The sequence below is a fragment of the Carcharhinus amblyrhynchos genome, chromosome 9 (genome assembly GCF_965287045.1).
Source record: "Carcharhinus amblyrhynchos chromosome 9, sCarAmb.v2.hapA, whole genome shotgun sequence".
NCBI lineage: Eukaryota > Metazoa > Chordata > Chondrichthyes > Carcharhiniformes > Carcharhinidae > Carcharhinus > Carcharhinus amblyrhynchos.
Window position 1 is genome coordinate 77517418 of NC_137332.1, and position 20067 is coordinate 77537484.

At 44.1% G+C, this 20067-nt stretch overlaps 1 protein-coding gene across 1 annotated transcript in view; it reads left to right on the forward strand.

Moving 5' to 3' along the window:
- Positions 1-20067, forward strand: part of astn1 (astrotactin 1) — a 2322431-nt gene that overhangs the window by 1458057 nt on the left and 844307 nt on the right. Inside the window, exon 12 of the mRNA XM_080195939.1 lies at positions 16008-16174. Within this exon, the coding sequence (XP_080052065.1) occupies positions 16008-16174 (167 nt within the window). The remainder of the gene's footprint in view (positions 1-16007; positions 16175-20067) is intronic.

Genomic DNA, 20067 nt, shown 5'->3' on the forward strand with positions numbered 1-20067 from the left:
AAGGTTGTGAATGTAGCCCAGTCCATCATGCAAACCAGTCTCCCATCCATGGACTCCGTCTACACTTCCTGCTGCCTTGGAAAAGCAGTCAACATAATCAAGGACCCCACACACCTGGACATTCTCTCTTCCGCCTTCCGCCGTCAAGAAAAATATTCAAAAGTCTGAGAACATGTACCAAGTGACTCAGGAACAGCTTCTTCCCTATTGCTGTCAGACTTTTGAATGGATTTGCCTTATATTAAGTTGACCTTTCTCTACACCTTAGCTATGATTGTAACATTGCGCACCCTCTCCTTTCCTTCTTCCCTATGTACTCCATAAACAGTATGCTTTGTATATCGTGAAAGAAACAAAACTTTTCACGAGAGCTAACATTTTGAGTCTGGATGTCTAGAAACATTGGCTCTGCTCTCTCTCCATAGTTGCTGTCAGACCTGCTAAGGTTTTCCAGTGTTTTTCTGTTTTTGTTTCAGATTCCAGCATCGCAGTATTTTGCGTTTATTTCAATGCTTTTCACTGTATCCCAATACATGTAGTAATAATAAATTAAATCAAATCCTCTGGGAGGCCACTGAGTACAACAAGAGATTGCATCAGGAAACATGCAGAAGCAAAGTCCTGACATTGGAGAGAGTGTGCAAACCTCCAAGTAACACAACTACATAATTCTTCAAACACCACCAGCCCCAGATGTGGCAGAGTCTATAGATTACGCGTTGGCCTCAGCAACCATCTCAGAACCCACCGAATTGGAATGGAAGCAAGTCCTCCTGAATCCTAATATTCCGTATAGTGTTGAATTAATAATTTTTTAACATACCCCAGTCATACCATTTGTAAGACTTTGAACAGTAAGTATAACCGGTGATGACAGTTTAACTTTCTGTTTCCTAAGTACTGGCTGGTCATGTTACAAGCATATAGCAGTGAAACAAGAACAATTCCTGTACTAGTTGTAACAAAGAACATATTGTCAGAGAAAAAAGAAACTCAATGTGATATAGCAGTCTTGGGGGTTGATAGTTGAGAAGATTTAAGATGGCATGTTCTTCACATCAACGGCAATCTATCAAAGTCCTGGACTGCCACCAAATGACAGAATCAATATAAATGTACCAGGGGACATGATATTGTTTAAATCATTAAATACTATAGTCTTACCAGCCAATATAAGGATAGTAACTCTGTCAGTATTAGTCTACTGTTTAGACCCAGGCCAAAGTGTTTTGTGAATTTCGCCTAGACCCTAAGGCTTACATTTGATTTTGTTTTTAATGAGCATATGATGTTTTACTCCAGGTGTGATTCAAGTGATTCACTAGAAAGCTTTTATCAAACAAAGTTTATTTAAGGACACAGTTAGAATGGAACAAAAAGAATTAGCATAATTTTTACAGACTCATATTTATTGACTACAGCTCAGCCTTGAACACCATTATTCCTCTAAAACTCATCTCCAAACTCTGTGGCCTCGGGCTCGGCTCTGTGACAGAATGCTAAACTTCCTAATGCATAGACCACAATCAGTAAGGAAGGTAACAGCACCCCCTCTATGATTATCCTCTACACCGGTGTTCGACAAGGCTGTGTCCTCAGCTCCTTACTCCTTATACACCTATGAATTTCCCTCCAACTTGCTTTTCATGTTTGCTGATAACACCAATATAGTGGGTCGTATCTCAAACAATGATAAGACAGAGTACAGGAAAGAGATAGAGAGTCTGGCGAATTGGTGCTGCGACAATAATCTCTCCCTCAATGTCAGTGAAACAAAGGAAATAGTCATTGACTTCAAGAAGCGTAGTGTCCCAGTCTCCATCAACGGGAATGAAGTGGGAATGGTCAAGCGCTTCAAATTCTTAGGTGTCCAGATCACCAACAAGATCCTGGGCCCTCCACAAAGCCCATCAATGCCTCTACTTTCTCAGAAAGTTAAGGAAATTTGGCATGTCGACTATGACTCTCACCAACTTTCACAGATGCACCATAGAAAGCATACTTTCTGGTTATATCCCTGCTCTGTTCAAGACCACAAGAAATGACAAAGTGTAGTGAACAACGCCCAGTCCATCACAACTTCACACTGTCTTGGAAAAGCAGTCAGCATAACCAAAGATCCCACGCAGCCTGGACACCCTCTCTTCCATCTTCTTCTATCGGGAAAAAGATTCAAAAATCTGAGGTCACATACCAATTGACTCAAGACATTTGAATGGACCTCCCATATATTAAGCTGACCTTTCTCTACACCTTTACTCTGACTGTAACACTATATTCTGCACCCTCTTCTTTCCTTCTCTATGTACAATATGCTTATATATTGTATAGCACACAAGAAACAATATATCTCACTGTATACACATGTGAGAATAATAAATCAAATCAAATCAAATTACAAGACTTAAACATGACACATTATAACTCCTAACAACTAGCTATCTCTGTTGTTCCAATGTTAAGCAATATCCCTTATTCAGAATGATCATATAAACAAGTATGCTCAAGGGATGCTGGGTTTTCAGCTTCAAAACACCTGTGGATAGAAATCCAAGCCAGCAATATTAGAGAAGGATATATCCTCAAAACAGCAAAGCCTCAGAGAGATAAACTTAATCTCTGATAATTTCCAGCCTTCAGGCTCCAAGGATTAAAAAAAACTGTTGTTTCTTCTCTCAGCTTCAAGTTGTTTCTGAAAATGAAACTCAAACTGAAATGTTCTGTGAAAAATAGCTGTCCTTAGCCACATGACCTGACTTATCAATCACCCTGAAATCAAGTTCTACTCAGCAATCTCAAGGGACCATAAAAACCACAGAACACTGTGTTAGTTCAGATTAAGATCAACGTGATGCCAATTATGTTGCTTGTGTAACACTAAAGGGCACTGGCTACAGACAACATGGTGCCGACAAAGCATCCTGCAGAGAAACATGGTTAAGATACATTTCTTAAAGGCACAGTACCATCACACTCATCATTGGGCGTAATGCATTGAGATCAGGGATTGAATTGGTGGAAAGTGTCTGCATCCATCTTCTCCCTCACTTTCCTTCATATGTATCCCACTCTCATTCTGCAGACATTAACTCTACCTCATTCTTAGATACATATAAAGGCTAGAATTCTCAATGAAAATGGAAAATTTGGCGCTTAGCCAAATCTCCAATCACAGCAGCAGGACAGGAGACTCCCAGCTAAGGGCAAGATTTGAGAATTCCAGCCACAAAGTCTGCTTCTTCTCACACATGTTCACATGAACACACACGTGGTGATTTTATACCTCTCTTCCCCATGACTTATGGGGAAGGATTGGGGAAGGGAGGTGAATTAGTAAAATGGGAAATCCAACCATAACCATCCACAGATACTCTTAATTTTGTTTCAACTGTAAAGGGTTGGAGCCTGGTCTGGAGAAGGGAGGTCACTGATTATAATCAGTCACTAAAATTATGTTCTTCAGCATTTGGTTGCCAGGGGTCAGGAAGCCCAGCATCTAGAAAGAGGCAGGCGTTTTTTTACCAGCACTGCTTGTGGGCCAGAAGTACATATCTTCCTCAACCTCTAAGACAAAGCCACTACAATTTCTCTCTTCACCATCACACAATCCAACCTCTCACTTCCCCCACCCTGTATAATTTATACTTCTCCCCGAATCTCCTTTCTCCTGCACTTGACCTAATTCCCCCCCACCTCAGTGCTGTGTAGTGTGACTAACCTCTCCTCTGACACCCAATCCAACCTCACCCCCTACCTCCACCCACTGCTGACCTGACCTCACCCTCCTCTTTACACACCTCACAAATTCCTATAGAGTCGTTGAGCATGTTAACCAACAAGATCAAAATGCTTATGTTTAAGTTGAATCGCTTAACCCCACTGTCTCAGGCATCTGATCAAATATATATCTATTGTTGCAGGCTATAGTGTATCAAAACAAGATGGGTTATTTTCTGAGAGTGAAGTTATATTTAATAAGAGAGAGATGTCTGTGTTGAAGAAGGTCTCACATTTCTACATTTTCATCAAAGGTTTTTTTCAAGCTCCCTTCCCCCTCCCCTTGGCCTTCCTTTACGTTTTGCCCTTCCCTTGCATATCATTGCACTATTTAAGGAAGGTGAGCGAGATAAACCAGGGAATTGTAGACCAGTCGTTCTGACATCCACTGTCAGGAAAGTACTGGAGTTCATAATTAAGAATAGAATGACTGAACACTTTGAAATTTTTCAGCTACCCGGAGAGAATCAGCATGGATTTGTAAAGGATATATTAAACTTGACAAACCTGAATTTTTTGGAGAGGTGATTAAAGCTTTCAACAGAGGAATGTCTACAGATGTTTTTCCTATCAACTTCCAGAAAGTATTTTATAAAGTCCCTCATCAAAAGCTGCAAGCTAAAACTGAAACTCACTCACTCGACCTGGTTAGGAAATTGGCTTTGTGGCAGGAGATAGAACATAGAAAATTTGTGACAGCTCTCTAATCGTCATGACGAGAGTAGTGGTGTCTCACAAGAATCTGTGTCAATCACTCGGGCAGCACAATAGCACAGTGGTTGGCACTGCTATCCTACTGCGCCAGGGACCCAGGTTCGGTCCCGGCATTGGGTAACTGTGTGGAGTTTGCATGTTCTCCCGTGTGTGCATGGATTTCCTTTGGATACGCCAGTTTCCTCCCATAGTCTAAAGGTAAGCAGGTTAAGTGGATTGGCAATGCTAAATGAATGGGTTACACGTATAGGGTGAGTGATGGGCCTGGGAAGGACTTTCTTTTGGAGAGTCAGTGTAGAATCATAAGAAGATAAGAAATAGGAGCAGGAGTAGGCCATCTAGCCCCTCGAGCCTGCCCCGCCATTCAATAAGATCATGGCTGATCTGTCGTGGCTCAGTTCCACATTCCCGCCCTCTCCCCATAACCCTTAATCCCCTTGCCTATCAAAAACCTATCAACCCGCGTCTTAAAAATATTTAGCGAGGCAGCCTCCACCACTTCAACGGGCAGAGAATTCCAGAGATTCACCACCCTTTGAGTGAAGAAGTTCCTCCTCAACTCCGTTCTAAACCGCCCCCCCTTTATCTTGAGGCTGTGCCCGCTAGTCCTATTGTCCTTTCTGAGCGGGAAGAGCCTCTCCACCTTTATCCTATCCATCCCATTCATCATCTTATATGTCTCAATGAGATCTCCCCTCATTCTTCTAAACTCTAACGAGTACAAGCCTAGTTTATTCAGCCTCTCCTCATAGTTCAACCCCCTCAACTCCGGTATCAGCCTAGTAAACCTCCTCTGCACTCCCTCCAAGGCCAAACTATCCTTTCGTAAGTGCGACGACCAAAACTGCACACAGTACTCCAGCTGCGGCCTCACCCGTGCCCTATACAGCCACAGCAAGACCTCCCTACTTTTATATTCAATCCCCCTCGCTATGAAGGCCAGCATCCCATTTGCCTTCCTGACCGCCTGCCGCACCTGCAGGCTGGGTTTTTGCGACTCATGCACAAGGACCCCGAGGTCCCTCTGCACCGTCGCCTGCTGCAGTTTTTCGCCACGTAAGTAATAGTCCTTCCTACCATTATTCCTACCAAAGTGGACAACCTCACATTTGCCAACATTAAATTCCATTTGCCAGTTCCTGGCCCATTCGCCCAGCCTATCTAAATCCTTCTGTAGACTCTCCACACCCTCCGCACAATTTGCCGTTCCACCAATCTTGGTGTCATCAGCAAATTTCGACACCATACACTCCTCCAGATCATCTATATAAATGGTGAATAGCTGAGGCCCCAGCACCGACCCCTGGGGCACTCCACTAGTCACCATCCGCCAATCCAAATAGCACCCATTAACCCCCACTCTCTGCCTCCTATTTGACAACCAATCCTCTATCCACGCTAACACCCTACCCCCAACTCCATGCCCCCTTACCTTCCGCAATAACCTCTTGTGAGGCACCTTGTCAAATGCCTTCTGAAGATCAAGAAAGACTACATCCACCGCCCCTCCTCTATGCACCGCCCTAGACACATCCTCATAGAACTCCAATAAATTCGTCAGACACGACTTCCCCTTAACGAAACCGTGCTGCGTCTGCTCTATCAAACAATCGATGGGCTGAGTGGCTTCCTTCAGCCTTCTATGGAGAAAATTTTCCCGTCCTGCCCACCATGGGAATCGTAGCTGGTGGGGGGGCAGACCATGCCAAAATCTGTTGGCCTGGATGGGATTTTCTGGTTTTGGGGCGCGCTCAGCCAGAAAATTCTGCCTTAGGACTCAATGGTTTTAGTATTCAGCCGACTTAGATGCTGGGATAGAAAGCAAAAATTCCAAGCTGATGATTCAAACGTAGAATTGCAAGATGTATAGATGGGGAAAAAATGGCAAAGAGCTATTGACAGATTAAGTGAATGGGCAGAACTGTGACAGATTAATTTTAATGCAGGCAAATGGGAGGTCACCCGCTTACATGTAAAAAGGTTAGGCCAGGGTACTTTCTAAATGATGAAAAGGTAGAAACTACAGGGCACAAGTCAGGTAAGAGGCTCGAGACCATCCAGGACAAAGCAGCCCACTTGATTGCTACCTTTTCCACAAACAGTCAATCCCTCCACCAGTGACAGACTGCAGGAACTCACCAACTTTTCTTAGGCAGCACCTTCCAAATCCATGACTGCTGCCATCAAGAAGGACAAGAGCAACAAATACCTGAGAACAACACTACCTGCAAGTTCTCCTCCATGTCATTCACCATCCTGACTTGGAAATATATCGTCATTCCTTCACTGTTGCTGGCTGAACATCCTGGAATTCCCTCCCTGACAGGGAACATACACTTCAGGAACTGCAAGAAGGCATCTCACTTTCACCTTCTCAAGGCCAGCTAAAGACCAGCAAGAGATGCTGCTCCAGCCAGCAATGCCCACATCCTGTAAGAGAATAAAAATAAGAGAGACTTGGGGATCCAGTGCATAGATTATTAAAATGTCATGAACAGGTACAGAAAATAATCAAAAGACCAATGGAATGTTGGCCTTTATTTCTGGAGGGTTAGAATACAAGGGAAATAGAAGTAATGCTAAAGCTGCACAAAGTCCTGATTAGACCAAATCTAAAGAACCATGAGCAGTTTGGGACACCACATCTTAGGAATACTACATTAACCTCAGAGAGAATGTAACTTAGATTTAGCAGAATGATTTCTGGTAAAATTAGAAGGAAAGATTCGGCAAAATCATGTTTTCGTCCCTGGAATTTAGGAAATTCAGGGATGTTTTGATCAAGGTTTTCAATGGGAACATGTGGTCAATTGGGAAAAGCTATTTCCGTGTATTGAGGAGCCTTGGTCTGCGGGAGTTGGGGAGGTTGGGAGGTAAGAGGTAGAGCGATGACTTCAGGAGTGAAATTGGTAAAGTCTTCTACCCGTAAAAGATAATAGAAGTTTGGAAATCTCATTTGCGAAAGGCATTTGATACTAGATCAATAGTTTAATCTAAAAACCTTGACTGTTGATTTTTGTTAGCCAAAGCTATTAAGGGATAGAGGGCATAGGTGACTGAATGCTAGAACAGGCACAAGGGGCTAAATGGCCTGACTCATTTCACTTGGTCGCTCTTTTTCAAATGCTTTATTGTCCCTTCTAACCCCTGAATACATAATCTGAGATCACCTTGTTCTTCACTACATCTTGATTTTTTTTTCCCTTGAAATTAAAATTTATCACGATGCCTCCTTAAAACATCCTCAGGATTTCATCGTAGAATTACTTATTGCACTCAATTTTCCTCCCTGCATTCGTCAGGCTCTGCAGTGCAACAGAATGAGTTTAGAGAGTGCACTGTGATACGAGTCCATCGCACGCCATCGCCAAACACAGCGGCCCAATTTTACCATTGCGTTGTGCCCATTTTCAGGCGCGAAAACTTGATAAAATTGAGCATGCGGTGAATAGATTCCCACTTTACCAAGGCTCGAAAATGGTCTTAATTGGCACCACGCCCAAAATGTGTGTGATGTCAATTTAAATGCATTTGCATGCATTTAAATTGACTTAAGGAGCTGGATGCTCAAACTTACTGGCATTCCCCCCCTTTGCCATCACGTTCACCCATCCAGATTCAGTGTGAAACATACACGCTCAGCAAAGGTCTGTTTCGGGTTTTCCAGCTTCTGAAGAGATAAGTTCAGAGCTTTTTTAACTTAGATCAGTGTCTGGGGAGTGGAGGAGGTGGGTGGGTGGGGGAGGGAGACAGGCCAGATCATTCTCTGGTGAGGGAGGGGGAGGAGGGTGGCCTGATCATTCTCTGGTAGGGGGAGGAGGAGGAGGAGAGCAAGGTGTATCTCTGATTGGGGGTGGGGGGAGAGAGGAGGGGTCATTCTCTGGTGGGGGAGGGGGAGGAAGGCCAGATGTATCTCTGGTGGTGGGGGGGAACAGAGGAGGAGGGAGGCCAGATCATTCTCTGGTGGGGGGGAGGAGGAGGGCCAGATGTATCTGCGGAGGTGGGGAGGAGGGAGGCCAGATCGTTCTCTGGTGGGGGGGAGGAGGAGGGCCAGATGTATCTGCGGAGGTGGGGAGGAGGGAGGCCAGATCGTTCTCTGGTGGGGGGGAGGAGGAGGGCCAGATGTATCTGCGGAGGTGGGGAGGAGGGAGGCCAGATCGTTCTCTGGTGGGGGGGAGGAGGAGGGCCAGATGTATCTGCGGAGGTGGGGAGGAGGGAGGCCAGATCGTTCTCTGGTGGGGGGGAGGAGGAGGGCCAGATGTATCTGCGGAGGTGGGGAGGAGGGAGGCCAGATCGTTTTCTGGTGGGGGGGAGGAGGAGGGCCAGATGTATCTCTGGTGTGGGGAGGGTGGGGTGTGGGACAGAGGCAGAGGGAGGCCAGATCATTCTCTGGTGGCTGGAGGGAGGGTAGGTGTTTATGGGAGGAGGCGGGAGGCCAGATCCGTCTCTGGTGGGGTTAGGGGGAGGAGGACCAGATTGTTCTCTGGTGGGGTAGTGGGGGGGGGGGGGGGCGGAATCAAGGTCGGGGAGAGGGCAGGGGGTCATGATCGGTCTAGGAAATGGGGGATGGGTGGATAAGGGGGTCTGTTATGTTGTGGAGCCACTTTTTGTAGCCCGGGAGTGATGTGACGGGGAGCATTTTTCAATTTTTGTTGACTGCGCATGCGCAGTTGAAGGCTCCGATCGGAGCAGCAGGGTTTTAGATGCGATAAGCCTGCCCACAGCGTGATTCAGATGCCCGACTTTTTCCTCAGGCTGAGTGCGTATGGGGCCGCCTGAGAACAGGTTTACAAGTTGGTTCTGAGTCACACTCAGATTCAGCACTTGGAATCAAAATGGTAAAATAGGGCCCAGTGTGTCATGGCTTTATTGAAACGTACCATTGCCAGGTCTACGATCAACGTTTTTGTCCTTGTTTAAAAAAAAAACTATGTAAATCCAACCTTTATAAGGTTTGTGTAGCGGCAAAATTGTCCAGGCATGTTTCGAAAGAGAGCAGCTTGTTTTTGAGATTAAGGTGAAGTTTGGGTAACCTCCAGCAGACAGTGATTGATGAAAAAATCTTTCTGGTTAAATACCAGGCCGCATGAGCAAAATAGAATTCTACTGAAAGGAAAGACAACAAGAGCAGCCAGGGGATTCTCACAATGCATCTGTGAACTTTATACAGACCAGCCTATTGTTCTAAATTTAATTAGACGTATAACAGTACACAAAAAGCAAAAATAAAAGACTCCTCTGAATGCTGAGGCAAGCGATCCTCCAATGAGTGACCCAGAATCAGTCCATAAGGGTGAACACTTTTACACCTTCACTATTTCTTTTGGAAAAATCAGCTAATCCTTTCCTCCAGCACAGAGTTGATAGTCCAGCAATGTATCTTTCAGAATAAGGTATTAAATGTAACATATAACGGCCACCAGTCCCCACAGAGTTGATGTGTCTTCACCAGAAGTAAAGATTAGTCATCACAACTGGGGTATTTATCTCTTGGAAATTTCTTTGATGTAGAACCATTTCTTCTGAACCAGTCAAGCAAATAATAAAACTGAACAGTCTTCATACCTTAGTAGACAGTGGGATTATTGCTTCTTACTGCCAGCTTGCTTATTATTATAGTATACTGGTTTTAACCCATGACAGCAGTTATATATTATCTGTTGCGTGACAAAATCCTTCATCTGCTAACAGTTTGACTGCCCTGACCCTGAGTTCCCATTTAGCTCAATGCTGGTGGATCTTTGACAGGGCTGGCCCCTCTGACTGCCCCTCGATTTTCTGACCCTGGTCTATTTCCCCAGCTCAGGGTGTTCAAGTTAATGAAACCGGGCACTAGGTCAATTCATGGGAAGAAGTACCTGCAATGTTGTTGTGTCGACTGAAGTTTCTAAAATAACTAAGACATTTTCAGAATTGCAACCTTTGCAAGATTGGACAGTAGAAAGAGCCTTTTCAGCACAATAACAGGGATGGAAACATGATAGTTTTCCATAGATATAAAGCTTGAAAGCAGCAGAGCTGTTTGTGTGTACTCTGCTCAAAGCAAAAGTGAAACTAAGACTGGATGATAATTTCCCTTCTAGTGATTCCACGCTGATATCCCTTCAGGGCACATTTGAACAACAGCAAATCTGAAGGAAAGTTGAAAGTAACGTAGAAGAGAAAACTATTAATATCAGCTAACGTAGGAGCCTAGAAGGGAAGGTATATAGTCAGCAGTTTAATGGAAATAGGGTTGAGATAGAAGGAGGTGTCCTGGATAGGATGAGCTCATAGAGTGCCTGAAGGGAGATAGGGAAAACTGGAGAATAATGCAAATTCAGGAACAAGGCAGGGAGAACCTGAGAGGACACTTGGCCCACTGAATTAGTGGAAGGGAGGGACGTAGCAGAATTGAATGGTCTCAATTATAGATCTGGATTTAATGCGGGTCCTGTCAATGTCTGAGTAATTGTATCCTTTGACGATTACCTAGTTAAACTAATTGAAATGCCAAGGACAAGTAATGAGCATTGAACCAACAGAATGAATAGAGGAGGCTGCAACAATTGGGTGTGGGGAGCCATAGGGATATTGAAGCTCCACTGATTTGTTTTGATGAATAAACTTGCTATTGTTGAAAGACAAGTTTCTGTATCATTCCTCTACCATATACTATTATTGAACTTAACAGGTCCCACAGACTAGTTGGAGAACCAACTGGAAACATGCCCTCAAGGTGACCTGACAGAATTTAGCGCCTATGGCCTTGTCAGAAGCTTAATTGGCCAGAACAGGCTTTTCCGGGAATTTTGCACACTAGTGGTAGAAACCCCATTTGCTCATAACTGATGGAATATTCGAGGCTAACATTATCTGTATCACTGACACCTCACCATTGCTTCCAGTAATACTTCAGGGACTTCATCAGGGATCATTGTTAGTTCACTGGATGCAAATGCATGAGGACAGATGGGAGGCATGGGGAGGGGGTTGTGGAAGAGAGCGGATGGTGAGGTTGGACGCAGGGGCGTGGAAGTAACTCTCATCTTCTCCCACCTTCCCAATGTCACTCCCTTGAGTAGACACAGAGTGCCAGTTATAAGGGACGCTACCCTGTAGGCCGCTGGTGAACCTGACGGGGCAAACTTTGGGAGATGCAGGAAAGCTGTGCCTAATTGACATCCCACTACAAGTGGGCATAGCTTCCCCTGCCTTCCCTCCTCTGCCTTAATCACAGGAGGTTTCCCCATCACCCAGAGAATGATATGTTGCCTCTTTCCCACAATTAAGTGCACTGACTTTCATGTTTCCACCATGGTTTAATTCAGCTCTTAATATCCAGGCTCTCACTACTGTGCATTACGGCAGAAGTGCTGAACAAACACCATGGGAATAGATTATTTGCGCATAGAAAATTAGCATGGGATGAAAACAATAAAAAAAAAGCCATTTTATTGAGTTTTATGAAGAAGCTGCAACATGAGAGACAATGAGTATCCTGATTTATTATTAAAAGGGCATTGTTGCTGTGAATAAGAATGCTAAATTATTTATTTTCATACAGAGGTTGATTAAATACACTTTGTCATAACACCCGCAGAATGGTAGGTTGCCAATGTAACCACTGGTGGGTAATGTGCTGAAATTTAAAGTATTCAGGATGGGTCTGCAATCCAGTTCTCCACACCCACCGCCACCCCGCCCTCTGACTCCTCTATTACCATCCAACCCTTCCCCCTTAGCCCCTCTGCACCTGACTTCAGTAATATGCCATTGCCTTTATAAAATGCTCTCAGCACAATAATGTGGTTGTAGTAGTCTTGGGATTTAATTCCTGCAAAGACTTCCTGTGCCGTAGTAGAGAGAATCAACAACTCCTCACAGAGGCTAGGTATATTTTTACCTCCTTTGTTGCGGTCACTATGCACTGGTGTGCAAAAAGAAAAATCAGAATATACTCTACCTTTGTACTGCTATCGTGGTCTGTGTAAGTATTATGTACAATAAATATTGCTAATCTATAGCATATAGATTATTACCACAGGAAGTAGTTGATGCCAAAACATTGAATGTGTTCAAGAGGTGGATAGATATAGCACTTGGGGCGCATGGGGTCAAAGGTTATGGGGAGAAAGCAGGATTAGGCTGTTGAGTTGAACGTTCAGCCATCATCGTGATGAATAATGGAGCAGACTCAAAGGGCCAAATGGCCTCCTCCTGCTCCTATCTACTATGTTTCTATATTCAGTAACACCTAACCATGTATACTGTAAAATCTATACCATCAGTACTGGTTCTATACTGGATACTGTACTGTACTAGTTCAGTCTGAATATTGCACTATACAGGTTCTGTACTGTGTATTGTACTGTACTGATGCTGCATTACATGATACAACTGAAACAACAGCTTCTATTTATGTGCTAACTTTATTAAAGTAAAATGACCCAAGTTGGTGAAATGGCCTTCCCGATGGACCAAATAGTTTACTTTTGTTCATATATCTCAAAGTGTTTCACAGGAATGTTATCAAAAATGATTTCTACTAAGTCATGGAGATGTTAGGACAGATGACCAAAATCTTGCATAGAGAGGTCAGTTTTAAGGAGCACCTTAGAGGGGAAATGGAGAAGCAGAGAAGTTTAGGGTGTGAATTCCAGAGCTTTGGGCCCTGGTCGCTGAAGGCACTGCCACCAATGGTGAGTAATTAACATGGTTTGAAGTTTGAGAGGCTGTAAAGAGACAAGATATCTAGGATGGTTGTGGAACTGGAGGAGATTTCAGAGGTAGGCATGAGGTGAGACCATTAAGGCATTAGAAAATAAAGATGAGAGTTTTTAAATTGACTCATTGTTGGACCAAGTGCAAGTCAGTCAGTAAACAAAGTGGTGATGAAAGAGTGGAACTCGGTGTGAATTTGGATACAGACTGGAAAGTTTTGGATGACCGCCAGTGTAGGGAGGAGGGATCTGAAAACGGTGTTAAAATTAACAATTCTAAAGAGCAGCCAAGTACGAGTACTTTATTTGAATGTTAAGTGCAACTATTCCTGGGGTAGCTTTCGCAAATATTACATACTTGTCAATCTAATTGATGGCACATAAATGGGTATTTTTCCTCGTTCTGCATTGATTGTTACCATCAAATGTAATTTGGTCAGGTAGGGCAGGCAAATGGTGCATGTACACTGCTTTAGTCATGCACCTTATTTGAAGTTTTGTCTGAATTTATTAGCATCACAAGTAGGCTTACATTAACACTGCAGTGAAGTAACTGTGAAAATCCCCTAGTCACCACATTCCGGTGCCTGTTTGAGTACACTGAGGGAGAATTTAGCATGACGAATGCACCGAATCAGCACGTCTTTCAGACTGTGGGAGGAAACCCACGTCAACATGGTGAGAACATGCAGACTCTGCACACACAGTGAAGTTGGGAATCAAACCTGGTTCCCTGGCACTATGAGGCAGCAATGCTAGCCACTGTGCCACCATGCCACCCATATGGGAACTGGTACAGGAACAATAACCAGTTTAGACAAGGGCATATCTCCTCAAATCATAGAAACCATCACTGCTTTACTGATGCTGAAGCCCTGTATATGGTACTAATTTCAGACCATTAAATAACCCTTGACATATTTTTCAACACATTAAGTAGAACAGATTTACAAGGTTGCCCAGGCAACAAGGAGGACTATAATGTTTTCTGTACTTGATGTACATTCATTTTTCATTATCTGATTTGTTTCTTTATGCTGTGGCAGCACTTAAATAAATAACTCCTACACTGAGTAAATTATTTCTGATCAACATCCAGTAATAATGTCACACAGTCTGTGATTGAAAGCTGCCAATGCCACAAACACCCAAAACAGAATGAGACATACAGCAAATTTATAATGTACATAAATATAAATAGAGAGTGACTATAATGCAATAATCTATTTTCTATTTGAATTACTTGAGATTCACTCTCATGGTTTGTGATTATATCTGATACTCAATTAGATTTTGGTCTGTGACTCATTGTTAGATGTCCATTGTTATACATATAAACCATGTTAATAACTTGAATGCATTCCAGCTTGGAACTCATTCCCAGGCATCCTTCGCTACAGGAATATGCCTCGAGTGGGCAAGTTGGCATGCCCTGCAGGAATCAATCCTGACTTTGCCTCCCAATAGTTGAGGACATAATCTGAATGAATGCTGCGCAATCAAATATATAGATTTTTAAAAACTAAGACCTTAAAGCAAGACCCTACCAGTTCTTTCAGGTGGACATCACAAATCCCATGTCTCCATTCAAAGAGAGAAAGCTCAGTTTTCCTGGCAGCATGGCCCACATTAATCTGTCAGCCAATGTCACTAAAATGGATGCCATGAAAGGTATATCAATCTCCAAACTCTTTCTGTGTTGATAAGTAATCAAAGATGAAATATCTTGTTCACTCCTTCCTGGTGAATTTGATGACCAGTGGGAGAAGTGGGCAGTTGGGGTGGGTGGAAAGGGTAATGGTGAGGGAGGGGTTGTTTAACCCAGCAGGATGGTAGCAATTGAATACCCTGCTGCCTTCCTGCCTAACATCCCAATTAATGCAGAGAGCAAAGGGGTAACACCAGGAGCATCTGATACTGATGGAACAATGAGACAGTGCCACATGATTCAATAACTGAGACATGATTGGAAGCAGAAGTATACCCTCATGCAGGATATTGAGATGTACATAGATATGTCAACCTTTTACTCTACAAATTTAATGTTTAAAGACAAAGTCAAGCACCATGACAGGGACGGATCAAGGCTGACAAGGCCAAGAGCCCGAGAGCTGGAAAACAAAATGGGAAAAGCTCCACTGCACCATCCAGTGGCTGGAGACTGAAATTACACCGTTGGCAAACATGGACATTTCAAATGTTTACATTTTTAACATAGACTTAAACGTTGCCAAAAGCTATTGCAGCAAATAGGATTTACAGAAAGGAAGATGGAATTTCATAATATGTGCCAGCAACTTACTCCTGGGATTTGATTTGATTTATTATTGTCACAGGTATTGATGTATAGTGAAAAGTATACCATTCATAGAGTACTTAGTGGAGAAGGAAAGGAGAGGGTGCAGAATATAGTGTTATAATCATAGCTAGGGTGCAGGGAAAGATCACCTTAGTGTAGGGAAGAAGCTGTTCTTGATTTGATTTGTGTGTGACCTTAGACTTTTGTACCTCTTGATTTGATTATAGATTGGAATCTATTCCCCTCGTGTCTCCACTCAGAGTAAATTATTGGATATAACAATGTTAAAACATGATATTAGATTATTAAAACCTGATAGAATCCAAAGGTTAAAACACAGAAGGCTGATTTGATGTGCTGTTGTAATGGCCAATGAAGAAACAGCAAAGGCTCACAAATCAAAATGGCCTGCTTGTCTTTCATATCTTTCAATCCTGTAATGTTTGTCTTCTTGCACACCCAGTGGGTCATCTCTTCACTCTGTAACAATTCTTGCCCCGTTGTTTTCCCCGCAGTGCCCTCTGGGACTCAGCCCGATGAAGGATGGTTCTGGTTGTTACGACAGACATATTGGCATTGACTGTTCTGACGGGATGAATGGCGGCTGTGAGCAGCTTTGCCTGCAGCAGACTGTGCCTCTACCAGACAACCCCTCACACTACAACATCGTGATGTTCTGCGGGTGAGTTTCCGTCATTCCCCTGCTGGTTTTTCCTGAGAAGTGAAATGTGAAGGAAAAAAAAGTCTTCGATGATGAATGCAAACCATAAAGACAATAAACATTAAATATCTCACAATATCAACAGGCAGCCCTACCTCTCAGCAAACTTTCTAATGCATGCTGCGATCCTCTTTCAAAGTGGTGCCAACCTGAGAGGTGACAGCCTGACTTATTACTTAAAGTGGAATTTAGGACAGTGACTCATGAAGATTTGGTTGAGAACACACTCGATTTTTTGTACCTTTTACCTGATATGTTTTGCATGCAGTTAAAGGAAATAATTAACTATTTCTGAGTGCACTGTACTGTTGCCACTTGTGGTGCTACACCAATAACTCAGGAGTCATGAGTTCAGTTCCCACCATTATAAGTGTGAAACTGAATTCAGTAAATCAAGTATATTTTGGGATAGTAACAAGAAAAACTAACTGAAAAATACGAGACTATCATTTAAAAACTCCTTCTTGAATGTCCTCCAGGAAGGAAATTTGTCGCCTCTTACGCAGCCTGGCCTGCATTTGATTTTAGAATAGATTGGATTCTCCAGCCCCGCACGGCCCCAATGCCAATTGTGCTGGGGTTGCATGGGGTCAGAGAATTATGGGGAAGAGCCTAGTGCATTTGACATCAGCAAGAACACCGTTTGGGTTTCTCTCAACCCTCCTGCCTGGAGAATCAATTTCAAGTCAGATTCTCCCTGCTCCAGGAGCCTCTGACTCTTAGGAGCAGCAGGAAACCAACTTGAATCACTATTCATCTCCGCAAATGGAAACCAGGCATGTTGGCCACACTGACTCGGAAACATTGAAATCCCTGTGTGGTCCTAGAAATGTCTGTGTGCCCTGGCACTGGCCCCTGGCACCCTGGCAGTGCCAACCTGGCAATGTTTTGCAAACAAGGAATTGAAACCACTCAGCCTTTGAAGAAACCACAGCTGTCAATCAGGCTTAGAATTTTTGTAAGCATCCCGGTTAGGAACAATGGGGGTACTTGAGATGCGTTCAACCATGAAAAGAAAGACAAATAAACATAGCTGACTGGAAGTTGAGTACAAAACCATTAAGTTGCCAATCAGAGCCTATATCAAAGTACTGCAGTATAAAATTGAAAGAGATCAAAGGTTTTCAATAGAAGAGAGAGGGTTTCAAGGCATTTGAGCTTTCTAGGAAGGCTTCAAATAAAAACAGCGTGAACAGATTTGGACAGAGTGAACAACTGTGGAGAAGAGAACCATCCAATCCCAGTGAAATTCTTATCTCCTCTCTGTCAATGAACTTAAAAGTGGTCTGTTCACACCTGCAGCTTTTGAAACATAGAAACTAGGAGTGAGAGTAGGCTATCTAACCCTTCAAGCCTGGTCCACCATTCAATATGATCATACCTGATCCTCCATCTGAATACCATACTCCTGCACTCTCCCTATACCCCTTGATGTCTTTTTGAGTAGAGATATCCATCTCTTTCCTTTGTAAATATATTCAGTGATTTGGTCTCTACAACCTTTTGTGCTAGAGTATTCCATAGGTTCACCAGCCTTTGAGTGAAGAAATTTCTCTTCATCTCAATCATAAATGGCATAATTCATATCCTGAGATTCTGACCCCTTATTCTAGACCCCAGCCAGATGAAACAACATTCTTGCATCCACTCTATCCAGGTCTGTCAGAATTTTATATCTTTTAATTAGCTCTCCTTTCATTCTTCTGATTTCCAATGAATACAGGCCCAGTCAATGCAATCTTCCCGCATACAACAGTCCTGCTATCTCAGGAATCAGCCTCATGAATCTTCACTGCAGTCCACTGAAGGTGTTGATCACAGAGCCTGAAGTTACCATGCTAGTAGTGATCTTCAGGTCTGCCAGTTCTAGAAGGAGCAGGACCCCTATCCCAGGTGACAGTGCTGAGATAAGAACATAACATAAGAACATAAGAAATAGGAGCAGGAGTAGGCCATCTAGCCCTTCGAGCCTGCCCCGCCATTCGATAAGATCATGGCTGATCTGTCGTGTCTCAGTTCCACATTCCCGCCCTCTCCCCATAACCCTTAATCCCCTCTCTTATCAAAAACCCATCAACCCACGTCTTAAAAATATTTAGCGAGGCAGCCTCCACCACCTCAACTGGCAGAGAATTCCAGAGATTCACCATCCTTTGAGTGAAGAAGTTCCTCCTCAACTCCGTTCTAAACCGCTCCCCCTTTATCTTGAGGCTGTGCCCCCTAGTCCTACTATCCTTTCTGAGTGGGAAGAGCCTCTCCACCTCTATCCTATCCATCCCATTCATCATCTTATATGTCTCAATGAGATCTCCCCTCATTCTTCTAAACTCTAACGAGTACAAGCCTAGTTTATTCAGCCTCTCCTCATAGCTCAACCCCCTCAACTCCGGAATCAACCTAGTAAACCTCCTCTGCACTCCCTCCAAGGCCAAAATATCCTTGCGTAAATACGGCGACCAAAACTGCACACAGTACTCCAGCTGCGGCCTCACCAATGCCCTATACAGCTGCAGCAAGACCTCCCTACTTCTATATTCAATCCCCCTCGCTATGAAGGCCAGCATCCCATTCGCCTTCCTGACCACCTGCTGCACCTGCAGGCTGGGTTTTTGCGACTCATGCACAAGGACCCCGAGGTCCCTCTGCACCGTCGCCTGCTGCAGTTTTTCGCCCCGTAAGTAATAGTCCTTCCTACCATTATTCCTACCAAAGTGGACCACCTCGCACTTGCCAACATTAAATTCCATTTGCCATTTCCTGGCCCATTCGCCCAGCCTATCTAGATCCTTCTGCAGACTCTCCACACCCTCCGCGCAATTTGCCGTTCCACCAATCTTGGTGTCATCAGCAAATTTCGACACCCTACACTCGGTTCCCTCCTCCAGATCATCTATATAAATGGTAAATAGCTGAGGCCCCAGCACCGACCCCTGGGGCACTCCACTAGTCACCATCCGCCAATCCGAATAGCATCCATTGACCCCCCACTCTCTGCCTCCTATTTGACAACCAATCCTCTATCCACACTAACACCCTACCCCCAACTCCATGTCCCCTGACCTTCTGCAATAACCTCTTGTGAGGTACCTTGTCAAACGCCTTCTGAAAATCAAGAAAGACCACATCCACCGGCTCTCCTCTATCCACCGCCCTAGACACATCCTCATAGAACTCCAATAAATTTGTCAGACACGACTTCCCCTTAACGAAACCGTTCTGCGTCTGCTCTATCAAGCAATTCCCCTCAAGGTGCCTCGCTATTTCCGCCTTGATGACGGATTCTAACATTTTACCTACAACAGACGTTAAACTAACTGGCCTATAATTCCCCGCCTTTTGCCTGCCACCCTTCTTAAACAACGGCGTAACATTAGCCGCTTTCCAATCTTCCGGCACTTCCCCGGAATCCAGCGACATCTGGAAAATAACCACCAAGGCATCCACTATCACCTCCACCAGAGATCAATCCCTTGACCCCAGCTTGAGCACACCCAAACCCTAGGACACTTGAGGGACCCTCCGTCTGAAACCTGGCAGTGGTAGAGGGGCAAAAAGCCATTGGACCTATCTCTTATCTCCTTGACCAACATGCCTTGTCCATACTGGTCATTACCAGCACCAACAACTGCCCAGTGCTATTCTTCCTGGTGGGGACCGGATGCATAACGGAAGGCTGCTGAATGGGCAATCCAGCCCACTAGTAGGTCTGCATATTATCGAGTTCCAGCCCTGTTTGTGTGGGAACCCAGTCAGAGCCAGCGGGGCAGGTTGGGTGAATCCCATTTACCTTCATGCCCATTGGCTGATGCAGGGCAGTGGGATTCTACCAACATTGGAGAATCGTCCCCTCAGTC